The following is a 27,012-nucleotide window of genomic DNA, read 5'->3' on the forward strand; positions in this document are numbered from 1 at the left end:
TCTGATATTTTGGAGGAATACCATTTTCGAGGATAAGCAGACTCTGTTTTTATAAAAAGAGAGATAAGTGGGAAACATGAAACTGTCCAAAAGCTGAGAGCCAGCCATCTCCAAGGCTCCAGACCTTTTGCAGAAGCAGGTGGAATGGAAGAACAGGCAGGGCACTCCATCAAAAATACAGAAGTGGTCACCTCAGGAACTAATCGTTGAGTGCTTACACGCCAGAAAATGGATAGAACCCCTGTTTATTTCATTTTAAAATTAAAAGATCTTTTGATTACTTGACCGCCCATTCTCGGAGGAACACTTCCTATATATACAAGAGAGGGTGAATAGAGCAAAGGACAATCAATCAACCAATCAACCAAAACTCAGTCAAAAGACAAACACTCAAATGATCACTTGATCACAAAATCCTAAACAAGTTCCAACAGACTTCGAGCCTGAAATATTCAAAAGCTTGCCAACAAGCTTGCAGAATCATCCTGTCTTCTCCCAGCAAAGACAAGTTTAAATCGCTACCTCTGGTTTGAATCCCAGTTCACTAGTCAACAATAACGAGATTTCTCTCGTTACAAATTTGGTTTAGTACAAGCCAAGCTAAGCAGAGTTTCGAGTTTTCTCAAATATGAAAAACTCAACAAATTTGTGAAGAGCCCTGACTAAGCAGCACAGGTATTACAGCCCACTTCCAGCTCGAGTCCAGCCAATTCTGCCCCTTTCAGACTGGAGAAGTCCCAGTTCTGCCCATCCGAAAACCTTCCAGGGTTCGAAATAGTTTAAAGCTCTGCCAAACTCAAGCTTTGGTATCGATTTACAGCTGAAGCCTAACAGTTGAAGTTGTTAAAAGTCCAGTCCAGCACAGGCGTATCCAGTCCAGCCCAGAACAGAGGCAACTATCCAGACAGAAATGGAAGCGCAGCCCTCTCCTTGTCCTTGTATAGTCAGTTTTTTCCCTTTTTGAGTCTTGTAAAAGGGAGTTCTGCCTGAAATTGGTTCAATCTGTCATCTTTCATTCTGGCCAGAACTGCCGGTTTTTATACTGAGATAAATTGTAAAAGTCCTTACCAGTCTGAGGCATAGAAAAGAACTTACTTGGGAGATATTCCTCACCCAAATTCACAATCGTTTGGTAAAAGTTAATAACTTGGGGCGCAAGTTATTTTACCATAAGTCTGTTAGGGTTGAAAAATCGCTAACAGTGGCACGCTCAACACATAAAGAAAGTTAATTCACTGACCAAAACATGGTCTTTGAATTAATGGGGAACTTTGCCCTGTCATCTCAGGAAGTAAATCAAAACGGGTGAACAGACATGTTGCTGCTCAGTTTTTTGCAATTCAAGATGGCACTTCCCCATTTCAGTTATTAGTGTTACACTTCCCCATTTCAGTTATTAGTGTTACACTTCCAATCTCTAAAACATGTGTTTAATGCAGTAGCTAAGGCAAGTCATTTCCTTTCACGGATGGCTTGTCAAAATGTACTTTGACTTAGTAGTAATTTCCATGCTAAATTTTCATTGGTCAACCAACTGGCTAGAGAATATTATACTCAAGAAACAAATAAAATCACGAAAACACAACAAAAAAAAAAAAGAAGAAGTAAAGGGTAGAACTTACATCAATGATTTCCCATTAAAGACAAATGGAGGAGCTATCGCCGCAAAAATGCAAAATCCAATGTGGAGCTACCTCATGAAATTAATTAAAAATCAGATCAATCAGCTGCACAGTAAGAATTCAAAATGATACAGAATTTTCGTCATTACATACCATGTAGAAAAGGAAAAACCAACCAAACTTAAAGGCAGTATCTGTCCTGCAAGGTGGAAAAACCACCCCCCAACAATTAGCACAAGCAGTGAAGATAAGGATCATTTTGTGAGACATGCAGATGCTTAAACTTTTGTATAAATGGTTCCTACATCGTCATTCCAAAAATCCTAGGTTGTCTTAGGTATGTCTAAGATCCATGATATTTCAGTCAAATTTTTTTCTAAAGTGTCGAAAGTTCTATTCTATTCTAACAAGCAGATTCTCTATGAACTCCAAATGAACTACAAATCCTATATTTATCTAGAAATTAGAAACGACTCTTTCTTTTAATATTTATCTCATTGCATGATAGAGAGGCGTGTACCACACAACCTATGAAACAAGGCATCCTAGTAAAGCATAGATCGTTGTAAGCAAACATATTTGTTTCCCTCTTTTCGGCCGGGTAGGCCGATTGAAGGAGTTTTTGGTCCTTCTTCTTTTTTGAGTGCGGGGTGTGCCACCACCAAGCCCCCCAAGTCCACTTGTTCGGCCAATCTTGGCCTTTGGCTGGGGCTCAATAAACTTGACCACTTGCAATTGTGGTCTCGCAATGTCGAGTTTTTCTCCTACAATCATGTCTATTATGATTCCACCTTGGGTCGTGCTTCGACCTCCTTCTTCACTAGGTGGAAAGCTATTACATCCTAGGATAGTGGCCTTGGGTTGGACGATATTTTTATCCTCAACATTAACCACTTTTTGAGTTTTATCCCTTTGGGTGGGCTCATTTTCCTCAACCAATGTCAGGTTCTCAATAGGGAGGTCAACTTGAGTATTCGATTTTAAGGTCGTCTCGCCCACCTCTTTCTCACTCTCATATTCCCTACCAACCTCATTTTTCTCTAGAGGAGTAGGTTGAACGGGTGGCCGAATTGCAACCATATGAGAATTTTCCTCTTGTGATTGAGAAACAAGGTTAGGGTTGAGAGTTTGCTCTTCAACTGCAAGTAGCGAGGCGATTTCACACAAACCTTGGATCAAAAGTTTGTTGGAAGCATAAAACTCATTCGCCATATCTTTCATTTTAGATACTTCCTTTATGAAATTTTGATGTTCTTTGTCCATGCGGTCAACATATGGCCTCTCACTTACGCTAAGAACATTTTGGCCATCATAGCCATTAGGATGAGTCGTTTGGTGGGAGTCATAACTAGGCTGATCATAAATATTGGCCGGATTATTTTGGCCATCTGGGTAAGTGTATTGCCCTCCGGCCACCTGATTGTATTGGCCATTCGCATAATTTTGATATATCATATTATTTTGGCCATGATTGTTGTTTCCGTCATGTTGGCCGTTGAATTGGCTACCAGAGCTATATTGATATGTAGAATCATGTTGGCCGTTATAGCCACCTTGATTGGTTTGGCCACCAAAGCCATTTTGATCATTTGAACCATTTTCGTTCATAAGATCATATCCGCCAATATAAGTGTGCCCAGGTCACCAAATCCACCAACATAGTTGTGCCCACCATATTGGCCACCGAATTCGCCAACATAGTTGTGCCCACCATATTGGCAACCAAATTGACTACTTGAGCCATATTGGTTGTTAGGCCCACCTTGATGGGTAAAATTATATTGGCCATAGTGTTGGCCGATGGATTGGCGGGGCGTGCCACCACCAAGCCCCAAATTTGGGCTTGAATGGAATGTGAGTTGATGGATGTGTTGCATCCGAGATCTGACTTTAATCAAACGATTGTTCGGCCGAGCAAGGAACCTCCTCACGGCCTAGGTTCTTTCACTACCTCGGGGTCAAGGCTTTATGTGAGCGACCAAATGATGTGGAGTGGGTGGAGATGAAGATTGAAGGTGAAACGTAATGAAACGAAGAATAATTGCGTAAAGTAAATGTGCTTAAACTTAAATATAATTTAAAGACAAACGCGTAAAGTAAAGTGCGAAAGATAAATAACGTAAAGACGAGAATTAAAGTGCGATAAAATGAATTAAAGCAATAAATAAAGCAAGAACGAAATGAAAGCGATAAGAACGATAAAGTAAAATGAACTTGAAATTAAACTTAATTGAAGTGCGATAACAATGAAAAGTAAAGCAATTGAAATAAACTTGAATTTAAATGACAACGTAATGTAAATTGCAAGAATTTAAACTTACACTAAGAAAAGGAAGAACTTGCTATACTAGGTGCATGAAAAGTAAAATCCTAAGTCTAGGAAAAGAAAAGTGCGAGACGAAAAATAGGTTTGTCTGTCTGATGTTGTGTGTCTTCTGTCTTCATTTGGTGAGGTTTATATAGGGCACTCGTCAGCCCATGGGCTGGCCATTGAATGGCCAAATGTCAACTCTTCTAAAAAATCTTTCCTTACGAAGCCCTCCTAAATCCGTGGGATTGCATTGATTGAAATATTCTGACATGCTTGATTCTTCCTCTTTTGGAACACTCGAAGTTACTATCAAATTCCTTGATTTCTTTCCTTGCAAAGCCTTTGTCACGTGCATATAATCCTCCGAAAATCTGGGCTTGAATTGGTGTCTTAAACTTGGGCGTATGATTTTATTATAATTTTATTACATATATTATATAAATGTGAAACAATACAAGAAGGGCCAATGATGTAGATTTGCCGATGGTGCCAACTCCACTTCCACGATTTTGAGTGCATCATCTTCTAGACCTTCATGGATAAATTCCACTTAGTTAGCGGTGGACCTATGCTCGGCCACTCTTTTGGCCCAAAACCATATAACCGCCTCAAAGTATCTTCCACCGCGGCCTTCTTCTGTCCCTCTATGGTTGTATCACTCATTGAAGGAGAAAAAAATTAGCTATCATGGGGTGCTCCCCATTTTCTTGGGCATCATGTGCCCCCAAGTTTATCAACTTTTGGGCCGAGACTCCCATAGGTCAGCCATTCATATCTGACCCCATAAAATAAAGAGGCATGATATCATCTTCATAAAACTTTGCCTCTACCGCATTAGCGGAAGCCATTAAGGGCCGTGCATCGGCCTGAACAGTCTCTATACTTCCATCCTCGTGCGAAAATTGTAAAAATCGATGAAGTGAAGAGGGCACACACATGCTTCCATGGATCCAATCTCGGCCCAACAAAGCATTGAAATGGGCTGTTGTCTCCACCGCAAAGAAAGCAATCTTTCTAATCTTTTGCCCCACTCTAACTTCGAGCGAGATGATCCCCTTTGAAGTCGTGGTGTCTCTCACGAACCCACTGACCGTTGTCTCGGTCGGAATTAATTCATTTGAGCCTTTCTTTAATTTCCTCATGATTGAGGCATGGAGGAAATTGACTGTAGCCCCTGTATCTACAAGGACCTTGCCAATCGGAACTCCATCAAAATGTGTGCCCATGTATAAAGGCTTAAGGTGGAGGACATTTTCTTGGTGGGCATCTCATAGCACACCTTTTCAGGCAATTTTTCCTCCGTTTTGGGCACCACGATGCAAGGTTGGGAATTCCATTCCTTTGGAATTTCTTGGGCCACCTCAATTTCTTTGGCTCATTCCATTTGGACCATGGACTCAACCTCATTGAACACATCTCCATCCATATAATTAGGATGATCCGGCCGAGCTTCGAAAAATAGTGGGAGTGTAACAACCATGGCATTTACCTCGTCAAAGTCTCCAAACTTCACTTTGGCCTTGCCCACTTTTAGTTCATTCTTAAACTTGGCCATGACTTCCTTGAACTCCTTTTCAAGATGCTCCACACCCTTCATCTCCATATTCTTCATCTTCGGCTATCAAACCTTCGGCCGATGCAAAATTGGGCTGGTGGTTTTCTAGCATCTCTTTATCTTCTCCTTCAACCGTATATTCGGCGTCTTGTCTTCCCTCGGCCGTATGTTCGGTCTCTTTTCCTATTCTGTTGGCCTCGGCCTCGGTCTCGACCATGACTTGGTCTTCCTCCACCTTTGGCCCACTTTCTTTCATATGGAGCTCGCCCCTAGTTTCTTCGACCATGTTCTGGTCATTTTCTCCTTTCTTCTTAACCTCGGTGAGCTGAGCTCCCTTGGTCACTATCGGAGTCTTGGCGACCAAAGGTTTGATTTTTGGTCAAGCAACCCTTGCTTTCTCACCCTTCAAAGGTTTCTTGCCCACCATTTTGGTTGGCCTACTAACTTCAGCCTTAGAATTTTTTGTCTTGAAAGCCCTAGTCAAATGGGCCTCCAATTCCGAGATTGGCTATTCCGGGGCCATTACCACGACTCGGTCATTCACCCATTCTCAATGTATTTTCATCTCCTCTGTCGAGGCTACCTCCAAGGAAGCGACGATATCGGCCTTGGCCAACTCCAATTCCTCCAATCGAAGCTCCTCTCGAAGCTCGACCAACCGGTCGAGTTGAGCTTGCCCTTTGTCCGCCCATTCTAACTCCGCCTTGCAAGTGGTGGCATATTGCCTTTGAGCCCTTCTAGTTTGAGTCTTGCTTAGGGGTACCGGTGGGAGTTTTGTCCTCTGCTTCTATACCATTGGCCCGCTTTTGTGTTTGGCACCATTGAAAGTTGGAACACCACTACCGTTTGCGGGGCGGGGTCTTGATACATAGGCCACATCTTAGCTTTTGCCTTCGCCCATTGAAATCCACATGCTTCTGTTTTGGCTTGAGTCTAGCGAATCAGTGTCTTCACACCTTAGAGGGGCATGTTGATTTCTCCTCTTAGGCTGATATCGTGGCCTCTCGTACCTATCTTAATTTTCATGCAATGGCCGTTTGTTTGGCCTTACTTTCATTTTGCCTATTGGGCTATGTGGGCTGTAATTCTCGGCCGGATTTGTTATCATAATCCTTTCAAAACTCCTAGGTCTGCCCACTTGGACTTGATCCTTGGGTTGCTCCTTAATCAGCCCCTTGGTAGGTTCCTTGGTTAGCTTCTTGGGCTTTGACGGAACCACTTCGAGAGTTACCTCGCATTGGCATCGACTGCATAGCACAATGGGCTTTGGAGGTTCTTCCTTGGTCGAAACTTTTGTTTCGAGAACCTTGGCCACCTCAGGGTACATTTTGGCCTTGCCTCTTGCCTTAGGGTCCGTCGGAATCTCCCTTGCCCTTCTTTCTAACTCAGCCTTTGCTGAGCCACACAAGTCCAACCTTTGCATAGGTTGGTCTGGCCTTGGGAAATTGACATTCACCATATTGACTTGGGCATTTGGAAAAGGGTTCTGGTCGATGCCCATGATAACTTTCTTTGGAAACTTCATGATCTTCAAATCGATGAAGTCTTTTGGGAGGTTCCACTAAACTTGGAAATTTGAGCTGTCGTCGGCCTTTGATCCTTGAAGGCTTTAGACAAAGCCTTGCACATATGGCCCTTTTGCCATAATCTCGGCCAAGTCTACCCCAGCCGACTCATCTTCTTTTTTTTAGTAAAACCTCTTGATCTTTTTCTTCTAATTTTATATCTTCAACGTCCACCGCGTGGACCGCCATAGTTCTAGGCCCGAAGGGTTTGGCCGAATTCTTATAAAAGGTTGGTCGAGGTGCCGGCGGCCCCTTTTGTTGTTCATCCTTTAAAAGGGGTTCGTATCGGTCCACCCGAAGTAAGAGATCATAAATGTCACGGAACTAAATTCCATCAAATTTCTTTCGAAGGTCAAGCAACAATCCTCATTGGGCCAATTTTGCAAATTCATACTTTGGCATATTAACCGTTCACCTAGCCCTTACTTCTCTAAATCACCCCAAGTATTCTTGGACCGATTCATTTGGCTTTTGGCTTATCTTCATCAAGTTGGCCATTGAGACTTCCAACTCCGGCTGATAAAATTGCTCATGAAAGATTTTCTCCATGACTTGCCAATTTGGGACGGAGTTTCGTGGAAGTTTGACATACCACAAGAAAGCTGCCCTCGTGACTGTACTTGGGAATAACCTTAGTTTCAAGGCCTCACGATGCCCAATCTCTGCACATTGGGTCGTGAATCGGCCAATATGTTCGACGGTCGATTGGAGCCCATCTCCCGAAAATAGTGCAAAATTCGGAACCTTGAAACCCCTCGGAAATTCCTCTTGATCAAAGTGCTCTGGATATGGCCTCTGGTAGACTGGCCTACCAATCCTCCTAGCATGGGGCACCATATCTTGAATCATTTGTTCGACCGCACCTCGGTCGATTACTAGATTCCCTAGCAATGGGTTGTTAGCATTCCCGCCGGGATTATTCCAACCACCGACTCTGGCGAATTGGTTGATATGAGGCCCAGCAAAATTGGCCCCAACCCCTTGGTGAGCTTATGGGCAGAATTAATTATAGGGCGGGAACACTTGGAATTGGTTGGCCCCCACATATAGGTTATTGCTCATCGGGGGAACATTAACCGCCGGGGCAGGATTGCCCCCAGCTGGTGGATTAGGTTGGGGCGAATTCACCCCAAAAATATTTGGTTGGGCCTCCGGCTGAGGCCCCATTGCTGGCATTCTATTAGGCATCACTAGATTCCACTTTGGCCATTTTGTTGGCCTAGCAATCGATCCAATCACTCTTTGATCGAGTGGCCAAGGTTTGAGGAATGGTTTGAGTCGCCTCTTGCATTCGTTGATGCTTGAAGTTATTCGACATCTCCATTGTACGGATGAGTTGTTGGATTTCCAACGAAGTGGCATGATTTGGCTTGAACAATGGTCCTCCAGCGACTTTCGTAACATCTTCAACCAACACATGGTCCAGACCGACGACTGGATCTTGGCCGAAATTATTTTGGTCGATGGCCGTGGTTCGGCCAAGACCATTTTGGCCCGGTTGAGCGGTCGGAATATTTTGTCGCTGAGTATACATGGGGAGTGAACCAACCATCTGATTATGATCGAAGGCATGTGAATCCCTCCGACGGATTACTCAGGTGGTGGACATGCCCCTAAGTCATTTTTGCCCACAAATCACAAACTTCCACTTCCGGGGCCGAAATAAAGGAATCATTCATCTTCCGCCAACGAAACTCAATCTTGAGCCTTCCACCAAGCAAAGTATAATATGTCATATGAAGAGGCCTTTTAATTTTTTAAAACTAAGTGGCCAATTTGTTTAAGAATGAACCATGACCTTTATTAGAATCTCAACGGCCTACCTAGTAGGTGGCCGTGTTGAACAAAATTTTCATGGAGACCATGGCGGTGGCCAACCATGTTTTACTCCAAGCTTGGAGCCCTTCTTATTCTCGACTTGGATCTTGCCATTTTGTTGGCGATGGGTTGAAATACTAGGATGACTAGTACGACCCGGATGACTTCTGGCCATCACTTTGGCCGACCCTTCATGCCCCCCAAGTCCACTTGTTCGGCCAATCTTGGCCTTTGGCTGGGGCTCAATAAACTTGACCACTTGCAATTGTGGTCTCGCAATGTCGAGTTTTTCTCCTACAATCATGTCTATTATGATTCCACCTTGGGTCGTGCTTCGACCTCCTTCTTCACTAGGTGGAAAGCTATTACATCCTAGGATAGTGGCCTTGGGTTGGACGATATTTTTATCCTCAACATTAACCACTTTTTGAGTTTTATCCCTTTGGGTGGGCTCATTTTCCTCAACCAATGTCAGGTTCTCAATAGGGAGGTCAACTTGAGTATTCGATTTTAAGGTCGTCTCGCCCACCTCTTTCTCACTCTCATATTCCCTACCAACCTCATTTTTCTCTAGAGGAGTAGGTTGAACGGGTGGCCGAATTGCAACCATATGAGAATTTTCCTCTTGTGATTGAGAAACAAGGTTAGGGTTGAGAGTTTGCTCTTCAACTGCAAGTAGCGAGGCGATTTCACACAAACCTTGGATCAAAAGTTTGTTGGAAGCATAAAACTCATTCGCCATATCTTTCACTTTAGATACTTCCTTTATGAAATTTTGATGTTCTTTGTCCATGCGGTCAACATATGGCCTCTCACTTACGCTAAGAACATTTTGGCCATCATAGCCATTAGGACGAGTCGTTTGGTGGGAGTCATAACTAGGCTGATCATAAATATTGGCCGAATTATTTTGGCCATCTGGGTAAGTGTATTGCCCTCCGGCCACCTGATTGTATTGGCCATTCGCATAATTTTGATATATCATATTATTTTGGCCATGATTGTTGTTTCCGTCATGTTGGCCGTTGAATTGGCTACCAGAGCTATATTGATATGTAGAATCATGTTGGCCGTTATAGCCACCTTGATTGGTTTGGCCACCAAAGCCATTTCGATCATTTGAACCATTTTCGTTCATAAGATCATATCCGCGCAATATAAGTGTGCCCACCATATTGGTCACCAAATCCACCAACATAGTTGTGCCCACCATATTGGCCACCGAATTCGCCAACATAGTTGTGCCCACCATATTGGCAACCAAATTGACTACTTGAGCCATATTGGTTGTTAGGCCCACCTTGATGGGTAAAATTATATTGGCCATAGTGTTGGCCGATGGATTGGCGGGGCGTGCCACCACCAAGCCCCAAATTTGGGCTTGAATGGAATGTGAGTTGATGGATGTGTTGCATCCGAGATCTGACTTTAATCAAACGATTGTTCGGCCGAGCAAGGAACCTCCTCACGGCCTAGGTTCTTTCACTACCTCGGGGTCAAGGCTTTATGTGAGCGACCAAATGATGTGGAGTGGGTGGAGATGAAGATTGAAGGTGAAACGTAATGAAACGAAGAATAATTGCGTAAAGTAAATGTGCTTAAACTTAAATATAATTTAAAGACAAACGCGTAAAGTAAAGTGCGAAAGATAAATAACGTAAAGACGAGAATTAAAGTGCGATAAAATGAATTAAAGCAATAAATAAAGCAAGAATGAAATGAAAGCGATAAGAACGATAAAGTAAAATGACCTTGAAATTAAACTTAATTGAAGTGCGATAACAATGAAAAGTAAAGCAATTGAAATAAACTTGAATTTAAATGACAACGTAATGTAAATTGCAAGAATTTAAACTTACACTAAGAAAAGGAAGAACTTGCTATACTAGGTGCATGAAAAGTAAAATCCTAAGTCTAGGAAAAGAAAAGTGCGAGACGAAAAATAGGTTTGTCTGTCTGATGTTGTGTGTCTTCTGTCTTCATTTGGTGAGGTTTATATAGGGCACTCGTCAGCCCATGGGCTGGCCATTGAATGGCCGAATGTCAACTCTTCTAAAAAATCTTTCCTTACAAAGCCCTCCTAAATCCGTGGGATTGCATTGATTGAAATATTCTGACATGCTTGATTCTTCCTCTTTTGGAACACTCGAAGTTACTATCAAATTCCTTGATTTCTTTCCTTGCAAAGCCTTTGTCACGTGCATATAATCCTCCGAAAATCTGGGCTTGAATTGGTGGCTCAAACTTGGGCGTATGATTTTATTATAATTTTATTACATATATTATATAAATGTGAAACAATACAAGAAGGGCCAACACTCTCAGCCCGGCTGCCCATTCTTACTCATTCATATATATATGTTGTATATAAATAAGCCACCAATCTGTAAGGGCTCCAAAGACTCCGGCCACATTAAATTAAATTCATATATATATATATATAAATATATATATATAAAATAGGGCAATGAAGTTTCAATTCAAAGAGCCCAGCCACCGTATTCTCACAAGCCCACTCATTTGATTTCTTGCATATATCAATATATGTGTATATAATAAGTCAATCAAACTACCAACTGAAAACCCTTTTCGGCCCAGCTTGCAAACAAACTAAATATCCCAGCCGCCATCTAGCAAGACTCGGCCGCATATTTATATTCGTTTATTATATATAATATATATAAACTTAGAGTAATGCAAGGGTGGCTAAAAATCTAAAAACCTTTCAACCCCATATTCGCAAGACCACCTAAAGGCTCCAGCCACAATATCCCTCATACTCATCTACATATATATATGAAAGGCAATTAGATTTTTGCCCTGCAAACCCTTCAACCACATATCCAGCCGCAATACTCCTTAAATCCGTATTCCAATTCTCGACCGCCAAGGTTCCAAAACTTCAACCCAAAGACTCGGCCGCATATTTATCCCAATAGTTTTGGCCGTGCCCACACAAATGTCATAGCCCCAGCCACTTTCAAGCCCAGCCGCAATTCGAACTACGCCCGGCCTCATCTCGAACGATGCCCGGCCGCAAAACTCCAACAGATTAGCCCGGCCGCAACCTTGCCCAGCATAGATCGCTCCAGCCGCCTTTGAGCTCCATATTACAATATTCAGCCGTGACTATGCCCCATTCGAATAAAACCCCAACCGCAACTTCCATTCGAAAATCCGGCGGAGATTTTCCAAGATCGCTCCAGCTGTCCCGGCCGTAACAAACTCTAAGCCCGGCCATATTTTTCAGTTCCTAGCCCCGGTCGCATTCCAACAAAACCCAGCCGCTCCATCTCTTCAAATCTCGGCGGCCACTCTACAAGAGCCCAGCCCGGCCGCGATTCCATTCTAAAAAACCCGACCGAGATTCCATTCTCAAAGCCCGGCCGACATTCCAAGAGTCTAGCTGCCCGTGTCTTTGAAAGGTGCCGGGTGAATTTTCAACAGCCCCAAACAATATTTTAATACCTGTAGTTTATGAACCTCATCAGAAGATCCCATTGGAAGAGCTAACACCACATATAATCCACAAATAACGAAATATCACTATGTAAAGCTTACCTCCGCCTCTAATCCAAGAAATAATAACAGCAATTACTACATATCATACTAATAGTTTTCTATCAAAATATGACTAATTATGAAAAATGGATTTTCCTAATCCTTTACTGTATCTAATTCCTTGTAAAGCACTCATATAAACTCTTATATATACCTCCTTATGGAGAAGAATAAAACCTAACTTAATATATTCAAACCCATATTCATATTTTAGCATGGTATCAGAGCAATCGATCCTCGGTTGTCTCTAAATCCTCATATCAAAGTTCTTCAATCACAAACCCTAAATCCTCATATCAAATTTCCTCAAACACAAACCCTAAATCAAATTCTTCATATTTACAGATTCATATTCAGATCTTCATACCCGAGTCCTCATATACCCTTATCACAACACCCTAAACACATATTTTTTTTCTTCTCTTATTCTTAAATCCTTCCGCTACCATGGATATCATCTCATCTACCCAAACCACCGCCTCCCAAATTGCCACCATAGGTACCAAGGTTATGTTTTGCATAGTTCTTCAAAGAAACACACATGGGTCATTGACACCGGAGCCACTGACCACATGACCTTTGATCCTGGCCAAATTACCTCTCATACACCGTCTTCTCAATCGGTGGTGTCTAATGTCAATGGTACCCCCTCTCTCTCTCTGACTCCCTCACTTTGGATTCTGTGTTGATTGTTCCATCATTACATCATAATCTCTTGTCTGTTGCCCAAATTACTACGGTTTTGAATTGCACTGTAACCTTTTGGCCTACTCATTGTGTTTTTCAGGACATTCTCAGCAGCAAGACGATTGATTGTGGTACTAGGAGGGGCAAACTCTACTATCTGGACTTGGCATCTGACAGTGAAGCCAGCCTCAGCCAAGCTTACAAAATTAGGGGTGCGAGTGTTGAGAAGCAAACTTCCGAAGTATGGTTATGGCATCATAGTCTTGGACATGCTTCGTTTGGATATTTACAGAAGCTATTCCCTTCCTTATTTTCCAATTTAGATATTTTCAGTTTTAAGTGTGACATTTGTGAACTAGCCAAGAGCCATCGTGTTCCTTTTCCTTTAAGTTCACATAAAAGTTTGGTTCCTTTTTCTCTTGTTCATTTTGATGTTTGGGGCCCTACTAAAATTACCACTCCAGGGGGAGCTAGATGGTTTGTCACGTTTATTGATGATTGCACACGCATGACCTGGGTTTCCCATCTCACAACAAAAGGGGAAATCAGTTCCAAGTTTCAACAGTTATATCAAATGGCGGAGACACAATTTCATTCTAGAATTCAGGTTCTTCGTTCCGACAATGGCGGAGAATTTCTCAACCATGATCTTACCCAGTTCTTACAAGATCATGGCATCATACATCAACGCTCATGTCCTTACACTCCCCAACAAAATGGGGTGGTTGAAAGAAAGAACAGACACTTATTGGAAGTAGTCCGTGCCTCTCTCTTTGGCGCAAATATGCCACGATCTTTTGGATTGAAGCCGTCATCTCTGCAGCATACCTCATCAATCGGATTCCCTCTAGTATCCTAAATTTCCAAACCCCCCTTCAAACACCCCACCACCATCTCCAAATACCTCTTACCAAAAACCTGGAACCCCGGATTTTTGGTTTTGTGGCCTTTGTCCACTTACATGATCACCAACGCAGCAAATTGGATCCCAGTGCCGAAAAGTGTGTTTTCATTGGTTATGCCCCTCATCAGAAAGGGTACCAGTGTTACCATCCTCCTAGTAAAAAATTCTATACTTCTATGGATGTTGTGTTCCTGGAACAAGTTCAACCGTACAGGAGGAGCATTGCGATGCCAACACTTCTCAAATTTCAGAAATTTTTCCTTCATATTCGTCTCTACTTGAAAACGACCGGTCGCAAGAGACTCTGTCTGAAAGCAACCGGTCGCAGGTTGAAAGCGACCGGTCGCCAACGACACTACCCGAAAACAACCGGCCGCATTTTGGAAGCGACCAATCGCTCCCCAGAAATCTGCATACGCCTGATCTGGTTCAAAACGACTGGTCGCCAAAGGACCGCGACCGGTCGTCTCCCTGCTGCCAAACTCAGGTGGAGAAAATTGAGGAGTTTTTGCCCACTCCGGAGAATTCTTCAACTCCAGTACCACTCCAATCACCTGCTGAGGATGTCATTCAGGTAACATCTTTTCCTGAAACTGATAACATTAATAAAATATCCCATAATGATTTGATTTCAGAAGGCACAGAGCCAACATATTAGATTCCAAACAGGAAGAACCGTGGCAAACCTCCAGTCCACTATGAAGCAGATCTTAATGCAAAAGGGAAATATCCCATCAACAATTATGTATCTCTCAACATATTATCAGAGTCACAAGTACACTTTGTGAAGCAGTTGGCCGACATATCTATCCCCAACAGTGTAACTGAAGCACTAGAAGACCATAAATGGAAAGAAGCCATGAATGAAGAAATGTGAGCTCTCTAGAGGAGTGGCACATGGGAACTTGTGTCATTACCTCATGGAAAGAAGACAGTGGGATGCAGATGGATTTATACTATGAAACTCAAAGCAGATGGATCCATTGAAAGATATAAAGCTAGATTGGTGGAGAAGGGGTACACACAAAGATATGGGATAGACTACCAAGAGACCTTTGCCCCAGTAGCCAAGATTAAAACTATCAGAGTCCTTTTGTTTCTAGCAGCAAATCTCGATTGGCCATTACATCAGTTTGATGTAAAAAATGCATTCTTACATCGAGACTTGGAAGAATAGAAGTATTTATGGACTTACCACTAGGATGTAACTTAGCTCGTGACAAGGAGAATCAAGTTTGCAAGCTCAGAAAGTCATTGTATGGGTTAAAGTAATCTCCTAGAGCATGGTTTGGCAGATTCACTAAATCCATGAAGAATTTTGGATATATACAGAGTAATGCGGATCACACTTTGTTCTTGAAGCGTGATGGAAGAAGACTTACTGCATTGATTGTTTATGTGGCTGACATAGTCGTAACTGGAAACGACACAGAAGAGCAACTGAAACTGCAGAAGTATTTGTCTCAGGAATTTGAGATGAAGGATTTAGGTGATCTGAAGTACTTTCTCGGAATTAAAGTAGCAAGGTCCACAACTGGTATTTTTCTATCCCAAAGGAAGTATGTATTAGATCTACTCACTGAAACAGGAATTCTTGAATGTAAGCCTGCTGACACACCCATTGAGATGAATCACAAATTGTGTGAAGATATGGATCAAGAACCAACCAATGAGGAACAATACCAACGCCTTGTTGGAAGGTTCATATATTTAGCCCACACAAGACCAGATATTGCATATGCTGTGAGTGTGGTTAGTCAGTTTATGCATTCACCCAGTGTGTCTCATAGGAATGCAGTTGATCGGATCTTAAGGTACTTAAAGTGAGTCTCCTAATTAATCAAGGAGATTTATTTTCTTGATTAACTAAGGGATTTACTTTTCTATTTTATATAGTTGTCAAATCATTGTATAATTAGGAGATACTTTCCTAATCCTTTACTGTATCTAATTCTGTTTGCGCTAAAACTAGACAGGTAGTATGTAGGCCAACTTAAAGATGAGGTGGATGTTGAGGGTGAGGACCCTCAGTATGTAAGAGCAATCGGTAAATAAATGGACATGCATACAGAAGACAAATGTACGTGGTTCACCCGAATAATGGGCTACGTCCACAGAGAAGTATGCTCTCATTATCATAATGTGTGTATACATTGTACATAGGGTTAGACCCAAGGGGAAGAGGAAGAATACCGAAGGCCGAAGGCTGAGGGCAGATGCCGAAGGCTGAAGGCAGATGCCGAAGGCTGATGGCCGAAGGCAGATGATCTGGCTGATGGCCAAAGATTCGTGGGCTTGTAAATGGGCTCATGGGTAAGCCCATAAGGCCCTAGTAGCCTGCCCAACCTCTTTCTTCCTCTCTCTCCTTCGAAGGAGAGGGGTCTTCTTTTATAGGGAAGGGAGAGTCCCCTTCTCTTGTGTTTTGTCGATGTGGGACTCCCTTCCCTTTGCTTGGATTAGCTTGGAAATGCTTGGAAATTCTTGGCCAGATATTGTACAAACAGGAGTCCCCCAAGTTCCCGATTAAGGAGGTACTTCTTGATTGGGGACTTGTAGTCATTAATGCACTGGCCAAGCATTGCTTCAGCTAATGGTCGAAGGCTGATGGTCGAAGGCTGAAGCTGATGGCTGAAGCTGATGGCCGAAGGCTGATGGCTGAAGCTGATGGCCGAAGGCTGAAGCTGATGGCTGAAGCTGATGGCCGAAGCTGATGGCTGAAGCTGATGGCCGAGAAAAGGCGCTGGAGAAGTGTCTCCTAGAAGGTGCCGTTCGGCATGGCTGAAGGCTGATGCTGATGGCCGAAGGCTGATGGCCGAAGGCTGAATCATTGGGGGATGTGAAGACATCGCACGCGCCGAATGATGATGGGTGCCGAAGGCGAAAGGCAGATGCCGAATCATTGGGGGGATGTGAAGACATCGCACGCGCCAAATGATGATGGGTGCCGAAGGCCGAAGGCAGATGCCGAATCATTGGGGGGATGTGAAGTCATCGCACGCGCCGAATGATGATGGGTGCCTGATCGGTGCATATTTACATATCATTTTGTACCCTTCTAATTTATGATTTGGTTATGTTTTTGAGTTAAATTTGTGCTTTTAATAAGTTTTGTGTTTATTTCAGTGTGATAAGCTTGAGAATCACTAATTGCATTTTGGAGACAAGTTAGCTCAAAACGGTGTCTGCAGATCAGTCAACTTCACGGATTGGACTGCACTTGCTCAAGAAGAACCAGTTGATGAGCCATACATCATTGGAAAGATACGGAAGTCTATTGTCTGTAGAATTTTACGGTTCATGATTCCGAGTCTTCTAGAGAAAGTTATACATGTTTTGGCAACTTAAGGTCAAATTCGGCAGCATCTGCGTTACTGGGCCAAAAATCACATTTGAAGGCCTTCCGGATTTTTCCTTGAGTTGGGCTGCATATGCTTGGAAAGATAATTCAAAGATCTTCAAGATCCATATTTTTCCAGAATTTTATGGATGGAGAAACAAGCCCAAAACGAGCCCAAAAGAAGACTGCAATGCATTGTCATGCTTGACATATGCATGAGGTGTTATTGATTGTGGGGAAGTTAGGTGAAGCATATTCAATTCCTATAATTGAGTGGAATTTTGCAGCAGCCAAATGAATTGAAAGATGTTGAAGTGGATGATGCAACACTAAGCTTAATGACAAGAAGAATTGTTTTCAAATGCAATTGTGTGTTAGGTTAAGTTGATGAATTAAGTGTTGTGTGTTAGGTGAAGTTAGTGTGTTTAGAAACTTCAATTGTATAATTCAGATTTTCACTTCCCCTAGGCCTATAAATAGGGAGGTTCTCTAAGCTTGTAAACACACCCCAAGGGGGGGAGCTCTCAAACACTTCTCTAGAGCTCCCTTCCCTTCTCTCCCTCAAATTCTCTTAGTTTCTCTTTCTAGTTTTCAATTGTTATAATGAGATCTTTGGGCTGAAATTTTCCTTTAAGTCTTTCCAAGTTCTACTTTAATTTTCATTGTTATGTAAATTCTTTTCTTTAGTTTCAAGTTTGATTAGTTTCCAAGTTTCAATTATGAGTTTTGTTCTTATTCATTATGCTTATAAGTTAATATGCTAGTTTGAATGATTGATCACCATTTAGGCTTGCATGTTAGCTATCTTGGTTTGAATTAAGAGTAGACACCATACTTTAATTCGAATTGAACTATGAATAGGAAGAGTATGTATGGACATTCGACAACAGGGATTAGATACATGCTTGGTTGTTTAAATTGTTCTTCTATGCTTAATGGGTTCCTAATGCTTAATTTTAGGTTAGACAACAAATGATCAAATTAGGGAATTAGGAACACAAGGTTATGACCACACACCATGGCTTAATCATACATTAGCTAGAATCAATCCGTTAATCTAATTGAACTTGGGAACTTATCTGCTTGAGTTAGTTATTTTCTTTCTTCCTTGTTTTATTTATTACCCTTCTTTTTCATTTCTGTTTTGTGTAGGGAAAATGAATTGAATCATTCAATCACCAATCCTCGTGGGATCGACCTCGCACTTACATACGCTATACTACCGAATGGCTCGTGCACTTGCGAGTATCACAAGTTGAGGATGCAGCTGAATCCATTTTGGTGCAGCTGTATCTACGCAACAGTGCCGAAGGCCGAAGGCAGATGCCGAATCATTGGGGGGATGTGAAGACATCGCACGCGCCGAATGATGATGGGTGCCGAAGGCCGAAGGCAGATGCCGAATCATTGGGGGGATGTGAAGACATCGCACGCGCCGAATGATGATGGGTGCCGAAGGCCAAAGACAGATGGTAGGAGGTTCCGAGGGCATGGCTCAAAAGGGTGCCGAAAGCACTCGTGAAGGAGAACGACATAGCGTTTTGTGTCGTTTCCCACAGACGGCGCCAATCTGTTTGCGCTAAAACTAGACAGGTAGTATGTAGGCCAACTTAAAGATGAGGTGGATGTTGAGGGTGAGGACCCTCAGTATGTAAGAGCAATCGGTAAATAAATGGACATGCATACAGAAGACAAATGTACGTGGTTCACCCGAATAATGGGCTACGTCCACAGAGAAGTATGTTCTCATTATAATAATGTGTGTATACATTGTACATAGGGTTAGACCCAAGGGGAAGAGGAAGAATACCGAAGGCCGAAGGCTGAGGGCAGATGCCGAAGGCTGATGGCCGAAGGCAGATGATCTGGCTGATGGCCGAAGATTCATGGGCTTGTAAATGGGCTCATGGGTAAGCCCATAAGGCCCTAGTAGCCTGCCCAACCTCTTTCTTCCTCTCTCTCCTTTGAAGGAGAGGGGTCTTCTTTTATAGGGAAGGGAAAGTCCCCTTCTCTTGTGTTTTGTCGATGTGGGACTCCCTTCCCTTTGCTTGGATTAGCTTGGAAATGCTTGGAAATGCTTGGCCAGATATTGTACAAACAAATTCCTTGTAAAGCACTCATGAAAACTCTTATATATACCTCCTTATGGAGAAGAATAAAACCTAACCTAATATATTCAAACCCATATTCATATTTTAGCAATGTTTATCTTAAATAATCAAACACAGTTTTATGAGATTTTAGGATAAAATATACATTGACTTATTAAGGTATCAATATTGGTATAAACTGTATCTTATACTAAACTAGATTTTCATATTTTGATTTGTTGGGGATTTGATTTTCTACTATTTTTAATTGAATCCAAATGGGGGGCACTTTCTTATTTACATGTAAACTTAAGTAAATGGAGTAATGAGCGAGCTTACTCAGACCGGGTCAGACCATGGATGGGCCTTGTCGAGCCAGGCTGAGAACGGGCTGAAAATTTCAAAACTGTAACCCAAATCCTACCGAACCTTAGAACGGGCCAGACTAAATGGGACTAACGCCTAACTATCGGGCCAGGCTACCCACTTCGGCCCACGGGCTGCGAGCCAAATGATGACCCCTAGTTACGGACATATCATCCTTACTATTTACATACATCACCAAAAGAAATTGAAAACAAAAACAAGGCATATCATATTGTGTAATATTACTATGATGTCCTTAACAATGAAAACATGCTATAATTGCGCATAACCAAAAATGACGGGGTGTGGGTGCAAAAAGTCTCATTTGCATATGAGCAAGACAAGTCCTATATTCAAGAGCATAACCAAGAATTTTTCAATGGGTGGGCTAGCTAAAGTTATTTTCTTAAAATATTTTTCTAGAAATAAAAGCATACATTATGATAAAATAGTAGAGAGTTGAAATCATGAGTGTTTATTAAGAGATTATATTTCTTAATTGAGCAAACAAATTAAAAATAAGATGATTGTAGACCTATAGAGTTGAGTGGACAATGGGTTATTAGGCTACATTGGGTGAGCTACTAAGCTTTTATGGGGTGAATAAGTTTAAAATACATGTAATATATTTTAATTTTAAAAAAGGGTAGCCCTCTTTTTTTTCTTTTTTTCTTTTTGATGAGATAGGGGGGACAAACTGCAGAAAGAAACAAAAACTAACTAGTACAGATCAAGCGAGACCTAACAACTCCTAATAAATCATCCTCCAAGAAAGAGCTAACCCAAGCAGGGGCCTCATTCAAATGACAAACCCCCAAATCCAAGTTAAATCTCCAGTTAGCCATACAATCAGCTACAACATTCATTTCTCTGTAAGTGCCTATATTTTACACGACACTCTGAAATATTTTTCCACAAAAGTCATAATGCCCTATGTTAGTCTCCCCTAATTTTTTTTAAATAATAACTAACTTTTCCTCATCTCTATCGAAATAATTCCAATGAAAAGAAAAGAATATCCTTCTAAAAAATAAGAGTATCCATTAATAACCTTCTTTATTAATAATAACTTACAAGAATTCATAGCAAACAAATTTGGAGCTGTCTCTTCATATGTCGAATTTCGATTCTATTAAAATATAAAAATCTGCAAAAAAAGAGTCACAAATATAAATATGCGATTTCAATTTACGGTTTAACAGTTTAACTTTGGATCTGAATCATATAATTAGGTCAAAATTTTCCAATAGGTAAATGATCATTGAGCTTTCCTTTTATTTTGATCAATTAAAATGTTCTTTCATTCAACAGAACCAAAAAAAAAAAGCTTGATGTTTTGATCAAAATGATATGTATTTATGGGGAAAAAAATAGTATATGTATTAGTTACTATGATAGGAGTGACGATACTACACTGGAAAAGAAATTAGTACTTGCCCTTCAAAAATATTATAGTACTTACTGGTACTTTTACAAGCAATTAGCTTACAGCAATTGGTGGCAGAAAAGACATGTAAATAAAATTTAAAAAAAAAACCATAAATGTAATGCTACGTCAATATAATGAATTAGTTTCATGATTTTTGCATGATTTTTTATCAACTCGAGGGGATGAAAATACAAGTAGGAAAACAAGTAGGAATCAAATAACAAACAGAGGGAACAACACCTCCTCTAAGCAAAGCTTGTTGCATGATTTTTTATCAACTCGAGGGGATGAAAAATAGTTGCGTGCTTATTAGCCAGGTTCACATGAAATTTGCACCTCAAGATCTACAAGCTTGTTAGACCTAACTTTGTTATAATGGCTTGGTTTTTATTGACACAACTTATGAACTATAGCATTCTCAATAAGCTATTTATTCTCAATGTCTAAGTCGTAAAATGGTATTTTTATTAACCTTTTCTGTTAGTTGTAGGGGCAAAATGATATTTTTGTATTATTCAAATGGTGAAAAATAAGAATAATACAAAAATACCATTTTGCCTATGCATTTAACATAAAATATAACAACATTGACGGCAGGACTATTTGTCCTAACAAAAGTGAAGTTGAAGGACCACGAGAAAGATTTTGGAAATTGAGGGACCAAAATGCGAATCGGGTCACAGTTAGGCACGATTAGACCTAAAAACCCTTCAGTTTTTAAGTTTTGTTTGTCTTTGAAACCTATATGAACCGAATTGCGTTTTATCCTATAGATCAGTACTTATTCCTCTGTTTTAATTCTCTTCTTTTTGGCTATTTTTGAGACCATGAGCTTTGGGATGAGAAACTTTTGGTACATTGAAGAAATTAAAAAGAAGCACTGGAGAGGGAGTGCCCTGGAGCTGTTTCTTGTTCAGATATTCTTGTTTTGTCAGCTAGGGAGGGTGTTATTCCTTGTCAGCTGGTAATTTCCTTCACCCTTCTTTTTCTTTGACCCGACTCTCTTGTGTAAAACAGAGATCTTTATGTAATAATTTGACAACAACTCTAGTTTAATTTATTCTTCCCTTTCCAGCTAAAAGATAAGAAGGATTTTTTTACAGATTTTAATCCATTTTGGACCACCAAAGCTGTTGTTACCTTTTTTTCTTGTGGTTTTGGTAAAACAGAGATATGAAGTTAGTATACTTGTACAGATTTAAATTCATATTTATATTTGAAGGCTCTAGCTAAGAGATAGGAAGTACTTGTACAGATTTTAATTTGTCAAGTAGAAAACTTGATCATATTTGCACTGTAGTCTCTTAAAAAAACACAGAGAGAAAAAAAGGGAAGGCAGAGAAGGTTGCAAGGACATTTTGTTGACTTTGGCATGCAGTGTGTTTGGCCTCACACTTTCTCTTAGGAAACACACACAGAGAAAAAAGAGGAAGGCAAAGAAGGTTGGGGAACCCACCGTGATCACTGCAAATTTCCCTAACAGAACTGGGTTGGGCTGTGATTTGTGCACAGTTATATTGCTCTTTGGGCGAAGCATTTGCAGATGAGGTGACTAATTAATGAATTTTGAGTCAATGCTTACTTCATATTTGGGAATATTAATAAGCCGTGACAGACAGACGGTGTATTCAAATGAAAATAAAATATATTATTGATTGATCTGAGGGAAATATCAAGTAATTGCATTTTCTCACACCAAGAATGAAATAAAATAAATAAAAAATTATCACTACACCAAGAATAAAAATAAATAATTGGCCCGATCATTGACCCAAGAGAAACCGTGTGCTCGCCTCGCCACTACTCTCTCTCTTTCTTTCTCTGTCTCTTTTCTGAGCATGTTAGCTTCTTATTGTTGGTCTTACCAATTCTCTCTGGCTTTGTCTCCATTTCATAATTGTTTTGTTCAGGTAACATTAAGATAAAGAGTTCAATCATTTGAAAAGTGAAAAACAGGTCGAATAGTGTGATAAACGATCATGTATGAAGACAATGTTGCTTGTATTGCTCAAATCAAAGAAGAGTTCATCAAGGGTGACATAGTTTTAGAAAAAAAGCCAAGAGATTGGAGTTAAACAAATTCATTCACAAGATAATTTGGCGGACCTTTTTACCAAAGCTTTTTCTGAAGCCTAAATTCCAGAAGTTAATAAAAATCAAGGGGAGATATTAATCAGGGGGAGATATCAATTAGGGGGAGCATCCCAATTCTACTACATACAGGACATATGGGCGTTGTACTCTTTTTCCCTTCGACTAGGTTTTTGTCCCACTGGATTTAACGAGACAACATAAGCGTGTCCAACACCATATCAATAATCCAGAAGAAAGCTACACTATTTTTCCCTTCTCTTCGGTTTTGTCCCATTGGGTTTTCCAAGCAAGGTTTTTAATGAGGCAACAATGTCATTGTATGGTGGACATCCAAGAGGGGGAGTGTTATAAATCTATGGAATGTGGATGACCACCATAATATCCATTACCTCCACCCCTTATTGCTTAGTAACCTATGCCCTTATTATTGTAATTAGTAGCTATAAATTGTGGGTTAAATACCTCTACTGTAAGCCTATAAATAGGCGCTTATCAAAGATGAATAAGATAAGTTGATACAAGTTCATAGAACAAATTCTCTGTATTTCTCTTCCTCTTATTGCTCTCTACAATTCTCCCTAGTTTTATAACAGTATTTTTATTAACTTTTTCTGTTAAATGTAGGGGCAAAATGGTATTTTTGTATTATTTTTAATTTCCACCATTTGAATATTCCAACAAAGCCATGGACAACTTCCACTTGACACCAAGTCAATTAACCCACCACCCCGGCAACAACTAATGGTGCTCCCACAACGACACCCCCACCCTCCATGCGATGGTGAGGATAGGAAGAAGGTTTTTTTAGTTCTTATTTTTATTTTTTGAGTGAAAGGAATATTCAGATGGTAGAAAATAAAATTAATACAAAAGTACCATTTTGCCTCTGCATTTAACATAAAAAATAACAAAATTGTTGGCAGGACTATTTGTCCTAACGAAAGTGAAATTGAAGAACCATGGGAACGATTTTGGAAATCGAATAACCAAAATGCGAATTAGGTCAAAATTTAGGGACCATTAGATCTAAAAACACTTCAGTTTTTTAGTTTGTTTTTTCAAATGTAGAACCGAATTGGGTTTTATCCAATAGATCAGCACTTATTCCCCTGTTTTAATTCTTTTCATTTTGGCTATTTTTCACACCATGAGCTTTGGGATGAGAAACTTTAGGTACATTGAAGAAATTAAAGAAGCACTGGAGAGGGAATGCCCTGGAGCTGTTTCTTGTTCAGATATTCTTGTTTTGTCAGCTAGGGAGGGTGTTGTTCAGGTAATTTCCTTCACCCTTCTTTTTCATTGACCCGACTCTCTTCTGTAAAACAAAGATCTTTATTTAATAATTTGACAACAACTCTAGTTTAATTTATTCTTCCCTTTCTAGCGAAAAGATAAGAAGGATTTTTTTACACAAGTAGAGACATGTTGCTGCTAAAATATGAATACGGGTTTTCAATATGTTCAGATAATTTATTCTTCTCCATAAGGAGGTATATATAAAGAGTTTACAAGAGTGCTATACAAGGAATTAGATACAGGAAAGAATTAGGAAAGTATCTCCTAATTATACAAAGATTTATCAATTATATAAAATAGGAAAGTAAATCCCTTAATTAATCAAGGAAATAAATCTCCTTGATTAATTAGGAGACTCACTTCAACACTCCTCCTCAAGTTGGTGCATATACGTCACCAATGCCCAACTTGGTAAGTGAGTCATGAAATACTCTTCCACAAACAGCTTTGGTTAAGATATCTGCCAATTGATCTTCTGATTTTACGAATGGTAGGCGAATGATCTTCTTCTCAATTTTTTCCTTGATAAAATGTCTATCCACCTCAACATGTTTAGTTCGATCATGTTGAACTGGATTATGAGCAATATCGATGGTTGACTTGTTATCACAATGTAACTCCATTGGTTTTTTTGGCTTGAAACCCAATTCTGTCAACTATCTTCTGATCCATAGTAATTCACAAACTCCGTGAGCCATTCCTCGATACTCTGCTTCAGCACTAGACCGAGAAACTACATTTTGTTTCTTACTCCGCCAAGTGACTAGGTTACCTCCCACAAACGTGAAGTAACCTGAAGTAGAGCGTCTATCAGTAATAGAGCCAGCCCAATCAGCATCTGTATATCCCACAACTTCGAGATCTCTATTTTTTGAGAACATTAATCCTTTCCCAGGTGCTGACTTTAAGTATCTTAAGATCCGATCAACTGCATTCCTATGTGACACATTGGGTGAATGCATAAACTGACTAACCACACTCACAGCATATGCAATATCTGGTCTTGTGTGGGCTAAATATATCAACCTTCCAACAAGGCGTTGGTACTGTTCCTTATTGGTTGGTTCTTGATCCATGTCTTCACATAACTTGTGATTCATCTTGATGGGTGTATCAGCAGGTTTGCATCCAAGCATTCCTGTTTCGGTGAGTAGATCTAATACATACTTCCTTTGAGACAGACATATACCAGTTGTGGATCTGGCTACTTCAATTCCTAGAAAATACTTCAGATCACCTAAATCCTTCATCTCAAATTCCTGAGACAAATACTTCTGCAGTTTTATTCGCTCTCCTGTGTCGTTTCCAGTTACGACTATATCATCCACATACACAATTAATGCAGTAAGATTTCTTCCATTACGCTTCAAGAATAAGGTGTGATCTGCATTACTCTGTATATATCCAAAATTCTTCATGGATTTAGTGAATCTGCCAAACCATGCTCTGGGGGATTGCTTCAACCCATACAGTGACTTTCTGAGTTTGCAAACTTGATTCTCCTTGTCATGAGTGAAGTTACATCCTGGTGGTAAGTCCATATATACTTCTTCTTCCAGGTCTCCATGTAAGAATGCATTCTTTACATCAAACTGATGTAATGGCCAATCGAGATTTGCTGCTAGAGACAGGAGGACTCTGATAGTTTTGATCTTGGCTACTGGGGCAAAGGTTTCTTGGTAGTCTATCCCATATCTCTGTGTGTATCCCTTTGCCACCAATCTAGCTTTATATCTTTCAATTGATCCATCTGCCTTGAGTTTCACAGTATAGATCCACCTGCATCCCACTGTCTTCTTTCCATGAGGTAATGGCACGAGTTCCCATGTGCCATTCTTCTAGAGAGCTCGCATTTCTTCATTCATGGCTTCTTTCCATTTTGGGTCTTCTAGTGCTTTGGTTACACTGTTGGGAACATGTATGTCGGCTAACTGCTTCACAAAGTGTACCCGTGACTCAGATAATCTGGTGAGGGATAAATAATTGTTGATAGGATATTTCCCCTTTGCATTGAGATCTGCTTCGTAGTGAACTGGGGGTTTATCACGATTCTTCCTTTTTGGAATTTGATATGTAGGCTCTGCGCCTTCTGAAATGCAATCAGTTATTTCATTAATGTTATCAGTTTCAGGTAGAGAAGTTACCTGAATGACATCCTCAGCAGGTGATTGGTGTGGTACTGGAGCTGAAGAATTCTCCGGAGCAGGCACAAACTCTTTAATTCTCTCCTCCTGAGTGTGATGGCTGGGATCGGACTGAAGCGGAACAACTTCAGAAAAAACTGGGGGGAGCGACCGGTCGTTAGGGTCAAGCGACCGGTCGCTTTCAGGCAGAGTCGTGGACATGCGTTGCGACGTGCGGGGCGACCGGTCGTTAG

At 40.8% G+C, this 27,012-nt stretch overlaps 2 protein-coding genes across 3 annotated transcripts in view; one reads left to right on the forward strand and one right to left on the reverse strand.

The window, feature by feature from the left end:
- LOC110761536 (TMV resistance protein N-like) overlaps positions 1 to 27,012 on the forward strand; it is an 89,825-nt gene that overhangs the window by 47,500 nt on the left and 15,313 nt on the right. The window contains exon 1 of one of the 2 annotated variants that reach the window (XM_088244965.1): positions 23,073 to 23,155. The exons of the other annotated variant lie outside the window; for it this stretch is intronic. The gene's annotated coding sequence lies outside the window, so the exon portion shown is untranslated. Of the gene's footprint in view, positions 1 to 23,072; positions 23,156 to 27,012 lie in introns of those variants that run through there. 2 annotated transcript variants of the gene reach the window in all.
- LOC148291210 (uncharacterized) lies at positions 4,695 to 5,159 on the reverse strand. The gene has a single exon (XM_088245714.1). It carries the CDS (start codon positions 5,157 to 5,159, stop codon positions 4,695 to 4,697), a length of 465 nt encoding a protein of 154 aa, XP_088101840.1.

This window comes from Prunus avium, chromosome 8, assembly GCF_965620075.1.
Source record: "Prunus avium chromosome 8, drPruAviu1.hap1.1, whole genome shotgun sequence".
Lineage (NCBI taxonomy): Eukaryota > Viridiplantae > Streptophyta > Magnoliopsida > Rosales > Rosaceae > Prunus > Prunus avium.